Source organism: Trachypithecus francoisi, unplaced genomic scaffold, assembly GCF_009764315.1.
Source record: "Trachypithecus francoisi isolate TF-2019V2 unplaced genomic scaffold, Tfra_2.0 Lachesis_group16, whole genome shotgun sequence".
Classification (NCBI taxonomy): domain Eukaryota; kingdom Metazoa; phylum Chordata; class Mammalia; order Primates; family Cercopithecidae; genus Trachypithecus; species Trachypithecus francoisi.
The window spans coordinates 37,929,470-37,946,395 of NW_022681461.1; the positions used below are offsets into that span (position 1 = coordinate 37,929,470).

General features: G+C 37.3%; 1 protein-coding gene across 36 annotated transcripts in view; it reads right to left on the minus strand.

The window, feature by feature from the left end:
* Positions 1-1,459: 1,459 nt before the first annotated feature.
* Positions 1,460-16,926, minus strand: part of PTPRD (protein tyrosine phosphatase receptor type D) — a 550,040-nt gene continuing 534,573 nt past the window's right edge. For all 36 annotated transcript variants that reach the window (XM_033237354.1, XM_033237352.1, XM_033237341.1 and 33 more), the window contains 2 exons: positions 7,045-7,180; positions 1,460-5,173 (listed from right to left, as the gene is read on the minus strand). In XM_033237354.1, coding sequence (XP_033093245.1) covers positions 5,105-5,173; positions 7,045-7,180 — 205 coding nt within the window. In that variant the 3' untranslated portion in view covers positions 1,460-5,104. The remainder of the gene's footprint in view (positions 5,174-7,044; positions 7,181-16,926) is intronic.

A 16,926-nucleotide genomic window follows, 5' to 3' on the forward strand; every position in this document is an offset into this window, starting at 1 on the left:
CAGATATTTTGTCATTCTTGGTATTCTATCAGATATCTGTTTAAAGTTATGAATCACAATGTACAAAATATCAAATCTGATACACTTCGAACTTACTGTCCTGTTTTTACACAATCATTCAACAGGATGGTCATATCTGCAAAAGCAAAAAGCCAATTAGGTGAGGTGGAAAAAGTCTGATTGTTGATTCAATAACAGGATTTCCAAAATAATGTTTGGATTATGGAATTGTTTGATTCCGTCATCATTTCTAACAAGTAGTTTTAACATTACCAAGCATACTGTGCTTTACCTTACCTTAACTAATCAGGCTGATCAGCAACCAGTTGTTCATCTCACAATATTCACTGCTGTTTGGCAAAATGGGACAGCCACCTTACATCCTTCTGGATGTGATAACTCAATGCACACATTCTCGCCTTTTGTCCATACTTGTGTTCCTGAGATGATCACTTACCCCAAGAAAGGTTCAATTAGGATCAAGAAGAATCCACTCCATTCTAGGACTTTTGACTGTGTTGTTGGGGGAAGTAAACTCTTCCACTTGTCTGCTCTATGGTGTTATGATCTCAAAGCTTCCAGGGACCACAAAAATGGAGTTTAAAACTGAAACTGTGAAAGTAGAAATCAGGCTGGATGATGGGAAGAGACATCATGTCCTGAAGGCATCACCTGAGCCCTGAATCCAGTTATGCCTGAAGATGATGTATTCCTACTCTTTTAGTAAATGAGTCCATTCCTAATCTTTTAGTACATGAGTCAGTAAACACCTTTCTTTTCCAGTAGATCAATTTGAGTCAGACTTTCCATCACTCACAATTGAAAAGTCCTAACTTCAAGGATCCTACACTTTCCTTCATAGCACTGGTCCCATGTGATGTTACTATTACTTCAGTGCCAACCTCTGTCAGTAGACTATAGTCTGTATGCAAACAGCACCAGTATCTCATTTGTTCAGAGCTGCATTTCCAATACCTAGAACAATTCTGAGCCATTATTGGTACCTGATAATATTGAATGACTGAATAAATAAACCAAGCATTTTCTTAGCCATGTTCCCAAAGGTATTAATAAATGAACACTATGGAGCTATTTTTATGTGCACGAAAGTTGTTTCGAGATGAAAATACATACATATAGATGTATATATAGTTGTGCACTTAAATTTGTATATAGTAGTCATTTCCACAGAATCAAAGATTGCGTGTGATCTCTGACATGAATGAAAACAATGCCGCTTTCTTTGTTCTGTGAACTTGGAAAAACTGTTTCTTTGAGTCTCTGTTTGCTTACCAGTGAAAAGTGCTTACCTCAAGGTAGATATTTGTAAACAGTAATCTCTTGGTAAACAGAATTATTACTAGTACAAGGAACTAGCTAGATAACCAGAAGAGAAGAGAGAACCATATAGTCAGTTCAAAACCAAAGTGCTTGCATGGACAAAAGCAAAGGCCAGGGCTGCATAACACTGACATTTTTATTAGAATTCATTTGTAACAAATGGAACTTGTGTCAGCAAAGAACTGATTTTCATACAGACTTCTTTCGCCACCAATGTAACGAAGTAAGAAAATAAAAAGCACGCCTTTCATTCTGTAAAACATTTACGCGTACTACTAATTAGAGGTAATTGTATTTTTTTAACAAGCCATTTTACAAGTTATTTTTTTAAATTTTTCAGTCTATGCATCCAAAACGAGAGCAAAGAACACAACTGTTATTATCTTTGTAAAGACACTCCAAGCTGGGATGGCAAAGCCACATAACGGATGGATAGAATGGATCTGTAGCCTTCTGATCTCTGCTGGAGTATCAGGGCACCCATAAACCCAAAAGGAACCAAAACCCAAAAAGAAAAACAAAAAGGGAATTAAAAACAAAAGGAAGGACTTAAACAAAGTAAAACCGAAAATAAACAGGAAAGAAAAGAAAATACGTGCATTACTGCAGACTTTTTTCCCTTCCTGTTTCTATGTTGTGTTATTTACATACACACAAATGAATTTCCGAAGCAGTTTCTTACAGATGGGTTCAAGTAATATCATTATTGGGTGTAGAATCAATAGGGCAGTGCATAGTACAAAGGTATAGAAAGTGCAAAGTTCCCTAGAGGCCCTTCCCTCCCCTGGCTGTCCTCGCCATTTTCTAACCATGCAAATCATTTTTAAAAAAGAGCTAAAATAAAGTTCTGTACAAATCACTTTTTATATATTTTGATTTTTTTTTACCATTGTAACTAATTACAAAATTATACATAACTACACATACATAGGTAAATAATAGCACCGTACTGGTTATGATGATGAAAATAACTGGAAACTCGAAAGCGTGTGGTAATGGCAGATAAAGATGTTTTACCTGGGAAATTAAAACTTGAATGGTTGTACAGAAAAGCACAGAGTGGAATGCACATCAATGACAGTAAGGGAGTTAGTTCTAGGAACAGCTCCTGAACAGTAAGATTCCCGCAATAGTCTCCGCCTCGTTCGTCTATGGTATGCATCCCATTCATTTTCTTCTTCTGATTATTGTCATCTTTCCCTTTGCCAAATGGGCAGTTTTTGTTTCAGGGAGAGAAGCTGCTCATTGGCCAATCATTCTGGTGTGCAATGCTCCATCGGATTCTACATGTCCAACAAGGCATGTCTGGATGATGCAATGTCTGTCTGACCCCCTTTGTTTAACTAAAAGAAAATTATAGCACTGAGTAATCTGGCACTTGGATAAATCTCCAAAAAGATACAAACGAAAAGAAAATGATAACAGACCCACATAGTGCACATTCTTCTCTGGTTCTGATGTAGGTTAGAGAGTCTCATTCTGAGGTAGCCTTCTAGATACTTTTTTTAAGTATTATATATATTTTCTTTTTTTTCTTTTTCTTTGTTTTTTACAAAAGTGCTCAAATACAATGCTTGCAAGTGTTTGGTCTCTTGGATTTCATTCTGCTAGCAATGGGAAAAGGTGGAAAACAAAAATCCTTCCATGCAGAACATCCATGAAGCTAAAATTAAACCAAAGCAGTATACTCATACCAAAACTCTTTAAGAGTTCCTTGGATATTTTGAGGATTATTTAAAATCATGTAAAATGTGGCAAACTCATGCCATCATCCATGGCTTCCTATAGAATGTTGGAAGAATTGGGGGTAAGATATATATATATATATATATATATTATATATATATATATCCCCTTTTAGAAAAATTCTAATGGAATATCAAATATATTCCAAAGTTGCCAATGATATTTGTTACTAAAATAAGTTTGGTGCAGTTACTGCATGTTCCAGAACAGATTTGGAAGGGAATATAAATAAAACAAGTAGCATTTTCTGATGTTGACGATTATAAAAGGAAGAAGGGCCCTGATTATCCAAGTGCTTTGGGCTGGTACAATCACTAACATCCCCGACTTGGCTGAAAACTAGGAATGCATATTATTCAAAGAGTTTTTGTACATGTGGTAAACAGATAATGCTTTAATAGAAAGAGTAACAGATACGAACAGTGAATGGAAATACGAACCAAAAGCTAAAAAGAAATGCTATTAAAATAGGCATCAATTATAAGGCACTCTAAATGCAAAACTAAAACCAAAACGAAACAAGGTACAGCACTTCCCAGGAATGCTGTATGCCACAAAATGTTTCTGACTGAACAGAGTAACATGAATTTGGCTTTGCCCCTGTTACATATCATAAATGCAAATTTCATAGCACATACTATAGACAATATACGATTGAATACACTTTTTTTTAAACAACTCAGCTGATATATTACAACATTCTCCCCTCCTAAAGGGATATGCACTGACCTTTCCCACATGCACACCTCTTAGCTATTTAATAATTTTTATTGCACTAGAGTGTTAGAAATACTGAACTTTGTTGGAAGCCTGACAAAACAGAATTTGTGAATATGATTGGGTAGGTAGGGGGAGATTGGGTAGGAATTAGGGGGTGAGGTTTGACAATCACTGATGTGCATTCCTCATTTCCCTTTAAAAAATTAAAGTTTTGTGATATTAAGAAATACCAATATGTCAAAAAATTAAGAATAAATGGAAAGAGATGTTTACAATAGCTTTTCTACATTTAAAAAAACTAAATCATGGAAGAACTGACTGATAGCTATATCTATTTTTTGTGTGGACACACTGTCTATATATACATAGACACCCTTGTAAAATTTGGATATATATGTATATATGTTAGCAGCAACTTTATACTTTGCGCCTCCCTGTTGATTCCAAAAACAAAACAAAATAATAATTATCTTTGATAATTTGAAGAGAATGGGTACTTTCTCACCAATCAAAACTGAACAGAAGCGTAAAATTAATATATCTGACGAGACTGATACTGTAGATTGAGTATTGCACAAAAATGTGCAAATTTTCAAATTATTTGATATTTCTACAGCAAGATATTATAGATAACAGTTCTACAGCTTAAAAAAACCTACGATTTGGAAATAAAAAATGAAGAGTTATGTAACTTTTTTAAAATTCACTTTATCGAATGATACATTTTGTTAAAAAAAAGTTTACACAGTTAGAAATGAAGCACAGGTCAGCAGTATCTTTACAATACTAAAAAACTAAATCAAGGACTTTCTTTTTAAACATTCCCCCCTCCCTTTCCCCCTAAAATGTTATTATGAGCAGTATGGTGGGAAGGGGTGATGTCAAAGCAGAGTCCATTTCGCTGTGAGAAGCCACACCAGCACACATCTTGGGCTGAATTGCAGCATTCTGGCAATTTCTCCTTGCACCTTTCAAACAATCCTGAATAAGATGGTGGTTCTTTGCTGTGATTTCTTCTTCCCTTGATTTTGAATCCTTGAGGTATCTGTAAATAAAATCCTTCAGATGCCTCATCAGTCAGGATTCTCTTCATTATTTTTCAGGTTAGATTATTAAACTGTGAATTCTTGGTCCACCTGGAATAATTTGTTTTTAATTTGTTTTGTGTGTAATAGTCCCACTAAGTAGTTGTTAGCTAGAAGTTAAGAAGGACTTCTCAAGTGCCCTGTATGGCTCAGAAGAGACTCCATGGATATTGAAGGGCTTGTAGTAAAAATCCAGAATGGGTCAGGGGTTTCTACGTTGCATAGTGATCAAAGCTGCCCAGGTACTCTAGTGCGGCTCGATAGCAAAACTGATACTGATCCTGCAGGAGACAACGAATGGGGAGAAACAAAGGAAGGGACCATGAGCATATTTTAATAGAAAAATAAAAATCAATATTGGATAACAAAATTACATCTATATGGGGCAAAAATCATACTTTCGTCAATTGATCTAATCCAATGACCAATTGGTTATAGTGAACGAAGAAAAATTAGCCACATGGAGTGTTTATTAACTTTGTCAATCAATTTGACTAAAATGATCTCCCAGTTCCAAGCAGTGGCAGGTCAAGTGAACACTGCCTTCCCAGATAAGTGTTTTCCAAGTAGTATCAAACAACGACCACCAATTGAGCACATAACACTTCTTACATGCCTTATAAACAGATAATGAAAGTCATCCTTTACAATTATCTGCTTATTTGTGGTAATGAATTCTCAGTTTAAATATATGAGAGGCTGATACACAAACTGTCCTGAGAAAAATCTGAATTTACTTATCTTCTGAGCTACTGCCAAAAAATTTGAATTTTTAAAAAATTATGTTTGGATAGTAGAGCTTGCAATGAGAATCACTCACAGTCATTTCAGCTACCTTTTGGCTGTCTCTCTCACTTATATATGAGGTTCACATACACCCAGAAGGTAGCTGGTGTGGCACACCAGGCACACAAATCCATTTACACAGGGCACTGGACTTCCAAGCTTTTCATCCCTGAAAATGGCTTCACAAGATTGGCTGCCCACATCAAAAAATACCTGTGAATTCGGCCCAATTCTGTGTGATTGCTAGCTATCTGTTATAAAAAGGCACACACTAAAATAAAACAGTATGAAACATGGCTTTTTTCAGACAACGAAGAACACGATCATATTGGAATAAATTGAAGCACTGTTGGAGAGATGGAAAAATTACAATTTACAGATTTCTATAGGGATGAGAAAAAGTAGGATTTTCCCCATAAAAGAAATCTATTTTCAGTGGCCAACCGGGCTGAAAGTAGATAGTTTCTATTTTGCTTAAATGTGCATTTTTCTATAATAAAAATGGTAATGCAAAATAAATGGTGTTTACTTTCCTATCTTGTCACAGTCAGTTGCTTGGCTAAGTGTTCAGGCTTTTTAAATGTCCAATTTCCCTCCGTAACCCCCAAGACCCATTAAGTTTGTCAGGCTGACAGAATGTTTTGAGTATTGCAAGCCACACACTTGTACTACTTTGAAATCAGTCTGAAAGATACTGTGGATGACGAATTGAGGAACACATATAAGTTGTATAATTTGGTGGCCTTTTGCAGAACATAAACTCTATCAGTAATATTATCTTTAGAAATGAATGCTCAATAGACCAGACTGGCTATATCATAAACTCTTATTATTAAGAGAAATATCCAAATTGCCATATTAATTATTGGAATAGGAAATGAGGGGCTAATATATCTCTAGGCTTATCCAGAATCAAAATGTTTTGAATGGCCATTGTTAAGACATGAAATATAGAACAGCTGATACCTCTGTAGGCACACAGAGGGAGAATGGAGAAGTTAAATGGGTTGAGATTATTTTATGTACTAAGCATTATGCTTTCTCTCTCTATATAATATATACTATAGGAAAATGAATATAACAAATTTTATGAAATTGCCATTTTATTGGTCAAAAATGGTCCAGTAGTGAAATTTAACATAGCTCAATGTAACATATAATCGCACGTAATTTCTATAGCAACACTAAAACACTGATAATCTCACCCCATTTAAAAAGGGGGAAAATGAGGTTCAAAATTATTAAACGGTTTGATGCTTTCCCCACAGTATTACGGGTGTGGTGTTGACAGAGTCTGGACTCCAGGAGGTACAGGCTAGCAAAATGTAGGCTCTTGAGATGTGAAAAATGCAATGGATTTTCTCACCTCTGTCTGTACCATAGCTGGTCGTTGTGTTCTTAACATTTTGACAGTCTGGAAGATATCTACGACTCCTTCATATCTCATTCTTTCCAAAACAATGCTTAATGTTATGAAGACTCCAGTTCTTCCAACGCCCGCACTGCCACAATAACAAAGGCAATGTTACTGGGTGAGATGCTCACAGTCTTGGCACATTTGCTTGGGTGTGGACATACTTCTACGAGCTTCCACACTCCATATTTCTTTACAGCCATGTTCAGGAAAACGTGGTATCGCATTCACCAAATGGTTACTCTTGGGATACTGAGTTGTAACAGCATGTGATAACGAGGGTGAAGTAATTAGAAGTAAGTCTAATAAAAGGTCTTTTCAATGGGGATTTATACCATTTTAGAAAGACCAAGGAAACAACAAATGAAAAGAAGAAAGGGTGTACATAACATATAGGTTTATATTATTCATGGAGATTCTGAGATTTAGAACTTGCCTACTTAATATTTTTAAAGTATGAAATAATTCAGAATAAGGTGAAGTGAATTTGGCATCTTCAACTTTTCTAGTACATTGTTCACATTTTACAGTTACTTACAATACACATGCAATGCCCCATAACTTAAACGTATTTGTCTATAACTAGTCAAATGTTTACACTGGTTTTATTATGAGAAAAGAGATGCTATAACAGGGTATATATGTGATTTTCACTTAGTCTTTAGGAGGGTTTATGACTATCCTGTAAGTGTATGTACACATGAAGTAAATACTATGTTGTTTTCTTATTTCTTGAGACTTAGAACTTTCAACAGATTCTCATAGGGGTCTCTAATCTTAAAAAAAAAAATGGTTAGGAGCCACTGATCTCTAAACTTACCTACTATTTTTACATCATCAGCAACTAAAACCCCAGGATCCTTTCTACCATGTTAGAAAGTTTTTGAGTTTCTCTCTGTTGTCTTCATTGTCTTAAGATAATTCCAGAATCTTTATGGTAGCAAGAAAGAAAACTAATTCATAGCTCTTCTGCACTTAAGTGGGAAAGCACTGGGAAGTTTAGGTAATGAGGGAAACAATGAATAATGAAAAATCCGTACATTTTTGGATCCTAATTAAACACCATGTGTAACACTTGGGCACAGGCTGTAGAAAATAGATGGATTCATTTACTGGAGGATGTAGCTGACCGGCATATATAAATAGTGTGTCCCTTTATAAATGGGTTTCTACAGTCTAAACAGAAATGTTAAGTGAGGTTTGAAACTCCATGGGGAGTCAGTCTTTAAGAAGTGATTGAAGATGTCTAGCAGCAGTGAAGCCTTCTCTTAAGATGAAGCAGATGACCTTGAAGGTCCCCTTTAACCTTGAAAGTCTCTCTTAGTTGTGAGAAATTGAGATTTATTTTCTTTTTGTTGAATGGTCTAGGTACTCCAGAGTCTACCTTACCTTGATTAGATAACTTGAATGTAACAAAAACATTGGGTTTCTGTCTTTCTACTAAGTGTTTTCAAAAAAAGAACAGACATTGGACTTATAACTTTTAAATTTATTGATTTTTATCATCTTAGTTTAATAAGTTACAAATAAGAAAAGTAGTATTTTCAGAACATTTCTAGATAATATATATAGAAGTCTTTTATGTGTGTATATATATATATAAGATATATGCATCACAATTTCTTTAGCATTATACTAAAGGAATATTAAAATTATTTTATGACAAAAACACTAAGAACAAGCACACATAACATTTATGTACCTATACATATAAGGATGCTTAAAGCTAAGAAGATGTATTAAAGATATTATTTTCCTGAGAGGTTATTTTAGAAAAGTTTAAATTAGCATTTGGGCAAATTATGAGTGAAGTTAAAAGAAATATCCAGGTAATTCAATCCCAATATATACCATCTACTTTGTCTAAATACGGGCATACACTGTTTTATTTTGCTATGCTTTATTGAGTTTTGCAGATATTTTGTTTAACAAATTGAATGTCTGTGTCAATCTTGCATTGAGCAAGTATATTGGTGCCCTTTTTCCACCAGCACATACTCGGTTTGTGTCTCTGTGTAGCATTTTCGTTATTTTTGCAATATTTCAAATTTTTTCATACTATTGTATCTGTTAGTGATCTGTGATCGCTGATCTTTGATGTTACTACTGCAATTGGTTTGGGGTGCCATGAACCATGACCATAAGACACCGAACGCTTAATTGATAAATGTGTGTGTTATGACTGCTCCACCAAGCAGCAGTCTCCCCATCTGTCTTTTTCTCCTCAGGCTTCCCTATTTCTTGAGACACAACAATACTGAAATTAGGCTAGTTAATAACCCTACAATGGCCTCCAAGTGTTCAAGTGAAAGGGAGAGTTATCTAACTTTAAATCACAAGCTAGAAATAATTAAGTATAAAGCCCAGGTATGCTGAAAGCTAGGCCTCTTGCACCAAACAGCCTAGTTGTGAATGCAGAGTTCCTGAAGGAAATTAAAAGTGCTACTCCAGTGAACACATGAATGATAAGGAAAGTAGAACAGCTTTACTGCTAATAAGAAGAAAGTTTTAAAGGTCTGGATAGACGATCAAACCATTTACAACATTCCCTTAAATCAAAGCCTAGGCCAGAGCAAGGCCCTAACTTTCTTCAATTCTATGAAGGCTGAGAGGTAAGGAGGCTGCAGAAGAAAAGTTTGAAGTTAGCAGAGGTTGGCTTACGAGGTTTAAGGAAGGAAGCCAACCCCATAACATAAAAGTGCAAGGTGAAGCAACAAGTGCTGTTGCAGAAGCTGTAGCAAGTTATTCAGAAGATCTAGCTAAGATCACTGATGAAGGTGGCTACATTAAAAAACAGATCTTCAGTGTAGACAAACATCATTATATTGGAAGAAGTTGTCATCTAAGACTTTGATAGCTACAGAGGAGGCGCCAATGCCTGACTTCAGAACTTCAAAGAACAGGCTGACTTGTTAGGGGCTCATGCAGCTGGTGACATTAAGCTGAAGCCAAAGCTCATTTACCATTTCGAAAATCCTAGGACTCTGAAGCATTACACTAAATACGCTCAAGTGAAAGGAAGAGTTAAACATCTCTCACTTTAAGTCAAAAGCTTGAAAGAATCAAGTTTTAGTAAGGAAGGCCCACCGAACATCAAGGCAGGCTGAAAGCTCAACCTCTTATATAGCCCGGTTCTAGAAATGGAACAAGAAAGCATGGATGACAACACATCTGTTTACAGCATGGTTTACTGAATATTTTAAGGCCACTCTTGAGACCTATTGTGCAGAATAAAAGATTCTTTCAAGATAATACTGCTCACTGACAACATATCTTGTCACCCAAGAGCTCTGATGGAATGTACATGGAGATTAATGTTTTCATGCCAGTGAATACAATATTCATCCTGCAGCCCAATGGACCAAGGAGGAATTTCAACTTTCAAGTTTTATTATTTAAGAACTACATTTTATAAGGCTATACATTCTATAGATAGTGATTCTCTGGTAGGTCTGGGCAAAGTAAATTGAACATTTCCTGGAAATAATTCACCATTCTATGCCATTAAAAACATTTGTGATTCATGAGAGAAGATCAAATTATCAACATTAACAGGAGTTTGGAAGAAGTTGACTCTGATCATCATGGATGACTTTGAGGGGTTCAAGACTTCAGTGAAGGAAGAAATTGCAAAAATGGTGGAATAGCAAGATAACTAGAACTAGAAGTGGAGCCGGGAGATGTGACTGAATTGCTGCAATCTCATGATAAAACCTGAATACATGAGGAGTTGCTTCTTATGGATGAGCAAAGAAAATGGTTTCTCAAGATGGAATGTACTCATGAAGATGCTGTGAACACTGTGGAAATGACAAAAGATTTAGAATAGTACATAAACAAAGTTAATCAAAAAGCAGCAAGGTTGCAGAGGAATGACTCCAATTTTTTTTTTTTTTTTTTTTTTTTTTTTTTTTTTTTTTTTTTTTTTTTTTTGAGACGGAGTCTTGCTCTGTCGCCGGGGCTGGAGTGCAGTGGCCGGATCTCAGCTCACTGCAAGCTCCGCCTCCCGGGTTCATGCCATTCTCCTGCCTCAGCCTCCCGAGTAGCTGGGACTACAGACGCCCGCCACCTCGCCCGGCTAGTTTTTTGTATTTTTTAGTAGAGACGGGGTTTCACAGTGTTCGCCAGGATGATCTCGATCTCCTGACCTCGTGATCCGCCCGCCTCGGCCTCCCAAAGTGCTGGGATTACAGGCTTGTAAAGAAGTTCTACTGAGAGTAAAATGCTATCAAGCAACATTGCATGGTGCAGAGAAGGCTCTTGATAAAGAGTTACTTGATGAGCCAAACTTCATTATTATCTTCTTTTAAAAACTTGCTACAGCCACCTCACCCTTCAGAAACCACCACCCATTGATTAGTCAGCAGCCATCAATGTCGAGGCAAGACCCTCTACCAGCAAAAAGATTACAACTTACCGGAGGCTGAGATGATGGTTAGCATTTTTTTTTTTTTTTTTAAATTTAAGTTCTGGGGTAGATGAGAAAAATGTGCTGGTTTGTTACATAGGTATACATGTGCCATAGTGGTTTACAACACCCATGAACCCACATCTACATTAGGTATTTCTTCTGATGCTATCCCTCCCTCAGCCCCCTACCCCCTGAAAGGCCCTGGTGTGTGATGTTTGTTTCCCTGTATCCATGTGTTCTCACCGTTCAACTCCCACTTATGAGTGAGAACATGCTGTGTTTGGTTTTCTGTTCCTGTGTTAGTTTGCTGAGAATGATGGTTTACCAGTTTCATCCATGTGCCTGCAAAGGACATGAACTCATCCTTTTTTATGCCTGCATAGTATTCCATGGTATATATGTGCCACATTTACTTTATCATTGATGAGCATTTGGGTTGGTCCCAAGTCTTTACTATTGTGAGCAGTGTTACATTAACATATGTGTGCATGTGACTTTACAGTAGAATGATTTATAATCCTTTGGGTATATATTCAGTAATAGGATTGCTGGGTCAAATGGTATTTCTGGTTCTAGATCCTTGAGGAATCACTAAACTATCTTCCACAATGGTTGAACTAATTTACACTCCTACTAACAAACAGTGTAAAAGTGTTCCTATTTCTCCACATACTCCCCAGCAACTGTTGTTTCCTGACTTTTTAATGATTGCCATTCTAACTGGTGTAAGATAGTATCTCATTGTGGTTTTGATTTGCATTTCTCTAACGACCGATGATGGTGAGCAGTTTATCATATGTTTGTCGGCCGCATAAATGTCTTCTTTTGAGAAGTGTCTGTTCATATCCTTTGCCTACTTGTCGATGGGGTTGTTTTTTTCTTGTAAATTTGTTTAAGTTCTTTGTAGATTCTGGATGTTAGCCCTTTGTCAGATGGATAGATTGCAAACATTTCTTCCCATTTTGTAGGTTGCCTGTTCACTCTGATGGTAGTTTTTGGCTCTGCAGAAGCTCTTTAATTAGATCCCATTTATCAATTTTGGCTTCAGTTGCCATTGCTTTTGGTGTTTTAGTCCTGAAGTCTTTGACTATGCCTATGTCCTGAATGGTACTGCCTAGATTTTCTTCTAGGGTTTTTATGGTTTTAGGTCTTAGGTTTAAGTCTTTAATCCATCTTGAGTTAATTTTTGTATAAGGTGTAAGGAAGGATCCAGTTTCAGTTTTCTGCATATGGCTAGCCAGTTTTCCCAACACCATTTATTAAATAGAGAAGCCTTTCCCCATTGTTTTTCCTCAGGTTTGTCAAAGATCAGATGGTTGCAGATGTGTGGCGTTATTTATAAGGCCTCTGTTCTGTTCCTTTGGTCTGTATATCTGTTTTGGTAGCAGTACCATGCCATTTTGGTTACTGTAGCCTTGTGGTGTCCTTTGAGGTCAGGTAGCATGATGCCTCAAGCCTTGTTCTTTTTGCTTAGGATTGTCTTGGCTTTGTGGACTCTTTTTTGGCTCCACATCAAATTTAAAGTAGATTTTTCCCATTTTGTGAAGAAAATCATTGATCGCTTGATAGGGATAGCATTGAATCTATAAATTACCTTGGGTAGGCAGTATGGCCATTTTCATGATACTGATTCTTCCTATCCATGAGCATGGAATGTTCTTCCATTTGTTTGTGCCCTCTTTTATTTCACTGGGCAGTGGTTTGTAGTTCTCCTTGAAGAGGTCCTTCACATCCCTTGTAAGTTGGTTCACATCCCTTGTTAAGTTGGATTCCTAGGTATTTTATTCTTTTTGTAGCAATTGTGAATGGGAGTACACTCATGATGTGGCTCTCTATTATTGGTGTATAGGAATGCTTATGATTCTCTGCACATTTATTTTGTATCCTGAGACTTTGCTGAAGTTGCTTCCCAGCTTAAGGAGATTTGGGGCTGAGACAATGGGGTTTTCTAAAAATACAATCTTATCATCTGCAAACAGAGACAATTTGACTTCCACTCTTCCTAATTGAATACTCTTTATTTCTTTCTCTTGTATGATTGCCCTGGCCAGAATTTCCAATGCTATGTTGAATAGGAGTGGTGAGAGAGGGCATCCTTGCCTTGTGCCAGTTTTCAAAGGGAGTGCTTCCAGTTTTTGCCCATTCCTTATGATAGTGGCTGTGGGGTTATCATAAATAGCTCTTCTTATTTTGAGATACGTTCCATCAATACCTAGTTTATTGAGAGTTTTTGGCACGAAGGGCTGTTGAATTTTGTCCAAGGCCTTTACTGCATCTATTGAGTTAATCATGTGGTTTTTGTCATTGGTTCTGTTTATGTGACATATTACGTTTATCGAGATCCATATGTTGAACCAGTCTTGCATCCCAGGGATGATGCCGACTTGATCATGGTGGATAAGCTTTTTGATGTGCTGCTGGATTTGGTTTGCCAGTATTTTATTGAGGATTTCTGCATCAATGTTCATCAGGGATATTGGCCTGAAATTTCTTTTTGGTATGTCTCTGCCAGGTTTTGGTATCAGGATGATGCTGGCCTCATAATATGAGTTAGGGAGCATTCCCTCTTTTTCTACTGTTTGGAAAAGTTTCAGAAGGAGTGGTACCAGCTCCTGTTTGTACCGCTGGTAGAATTCGGCTGTGAAGCTGTCTGGTCCTGCACTTTTTTTGGTTGCTAGGCTATTAATTACTGCCTCAATTTCAGAACTTGTTATTGGTCTATGGAGGGTTTCGACTTCTTCCTTGTTTAGTCTTGGAAGGGTGTATGTGTCCAGGAAATGATCCATTTCTTCTAGATTTTCTACTTTATTTGCATAGAGGTGTTGATAGTATTCTCTGATGGTAGTTTGTATTTCTGTGGGATTGGTGGTGATTTCCCCTTTGTCCTTTTTTACTGTGTCCATTTGATTCTTCTCTATTAGTCTGGCTAGCACTCTTTTTATTTTGTTCATCTTTTCCAAAGACCAGCTCCTGGATTCACTGAAGTTTTGAAGGGTTTTTTGTGTCTCTGTTGCCTTCAGTTCTGTTGTGATCTTAGTTATTTCTTGCCCTTCCACTAGCTTTTGAATTTGTTTGCTCTTGTTTCTCTAGTTCTTTTAATTGTGATGTTAGGGTGTCAATTTTAGATCTCTCCTGCTTTCTCTTGTGGGCATTTAGTCCTGTAAATTTCTCTCTACACACTGCTTTAAATGTGCCCCACAGATTCTGGTACGTTGTATCGTTGTTCTCATTGGTTCCAAAGAACATCTTTATTTCTGCCTTCATTTCGTTATTTACCCAGTAGTCATTTAGGAGCAGGTTGTTCAGCTTCCATGTCATTGTGTGGTTTTGAGTAAGTTTCTTAATCCTGGGTGAGTTATAATTTGATTGCACTGTGGTCTGAGAGACCATTTGTTATGATTTCCCTTTTTTTGCATTTGCTGAGGAGTGTTTTACTTCCAATTATGTGGTCAATTTTAGAATAAGTATGACGTGGTGCTGAGAAGAATGTACATTCTGTTGATTTGTAGACGTCTATTAGGTCTGCTTGGTCCAGAGTTGAGTTCAAATTATGAACATCCTTGTTAATTTTCTGTCTTGTTGGGCTGTCTAATATTGATAGTAGGGTGTTAAAGTCTCCCACTATTATTGTGTGGGAGTCTAAGTCTCTTTGTAGGTCTCTAAGAACTTGCTTTATGAATCTGGGTGCTCCAGTATAGGGTTCATATATATTTAGGATAGTTAGCTCTTCTTATTGCATTCATCCCTTTACCATTATGTAATGCCCTTCTTTGTCTGTTTAAAGTCTGTTTTATCAGAGTCTAGGATTGCATCCCCTGCTTTTTTTTTTTTTTTTTTTTTTTTTGCTTTCCATTTGCTTGGTAAATATTCCTCCATCCCTTTATGTCGAGCCTATGTGTGTCTCTGCATGTGAGATGGGTCTCCTGAATACAGCACACTGATGGGTCTTGACTCTTTGTCCAATCTGCCAATCTGTGTCTTTTAATTGGGGCATTTATCCTGTTTACATTTAAAGTTAATATGGTTATGTGTGAATCCGATCCTGTCATTATGATGCTAGCTGGTTATTTTGCCCATTAATTGATGCAGTTTCTTCATAGCGTCGATGGTCTTTACAATTTGGTATGTTTTTGCGGTGGCTGGTACCAGTTTTTCCTTTTTATAGTTAGTGCTTCCTTCAGGAGCTCTTGTAAGGCAGGCCTGGTGGTGACAAAATCTCTCAGCATTTGCTTGTCTGTAAATGATTTTATTTCTCTTTCACTTAAGAAATTTAGGTTGGCTGGATATGAAATTCTGGGTTGAAAATTCTTCTCTTTAAGAATGTTGAATATTGGCCCCTACTCTCGTCTGGCCTGTAGGGTTGCTGCTGAGAGATCTGCTGTTAGTCTGATGTGCTTCCTTTGTGGGCAAGCCAACCTTGGTGAATCTGATGATTATGTGTCTTGGGGTTGCTCTTCTTGAGGAATACCTTAGTGAAGGAGGGAATGGAATCAAGTTGGAGAAAACTCTTCAGGATATTTTCCAGAAGAACTTCCCCAACCTAGCAAGACAGACCAACATTCAAATTAAGGAAAGACTGTGAACACTACTTTCAGGTACACTAATGAAACGTAAATTTGGTCTTTTCACACAGTCCCATATTTCCTGGAGGCTTTGTTCATTTCTTTTCACTCTTTTTTCTCTAATCTTGTCTTCATGCTTTATTTCATTGAGTTGACCTTCAATCTCTGATATCCTTTCTTCCACTTGATTGATTCGGCTATTGATACTTGTGTATGCTTCATGAAGTTCTCGTGCTGTGTTTTTCAGCTCCCTCAAGTCATTCTCTAAACTGGTTATTCTAGTTAGCAATTCCTCTAACCTGTTTTTCAAAGTTCTTAGCTTCCTTGCATTGGGTTAGAACATGCTCCTTTAGCTTGGAGGAGTTTGTTTTTATCCACCTTCTGAAGCCTACATCTGTCAATTTGTCAAACTCATTCTCTGTCCACTTCTGTTCCCTTGCTGGCGAGGAGTTGTGATCCTTAGGAGGAGGAGAGGCGTTCTGGTTTTTGGAATTTTCAGCCTTTTTGTGCTGGTTTTTCCTCATCTTTGTGGATTTATCTACCTTTGGCCTTTGATGTTGGTGACCTTCAGGTGGGGGGTTCTCTGGGTGGACGTGCTATTCCTTTCTGTTAGTTTCCTTCTAACAGGACTCTCTGCTGCAGTTTTGCTGGAGGTCCACTCCAGACCCTGTTTGCCTGGGTATCACCAGGAGAGGCTGCAAAACAGCAAAGATTGCTGCCTATTTCTTCCTCTGGAAGCTTCGTCCCAGAGGGGCACCTGCCAGGTGCCAGCCAGTGCTCTCCTGTATGAGGTATCTGTCAGCCCCTACTGGGAAGTGTCTCCCAGTCAGGATACATGGGGGTCAGGGACCCACTTGAGTA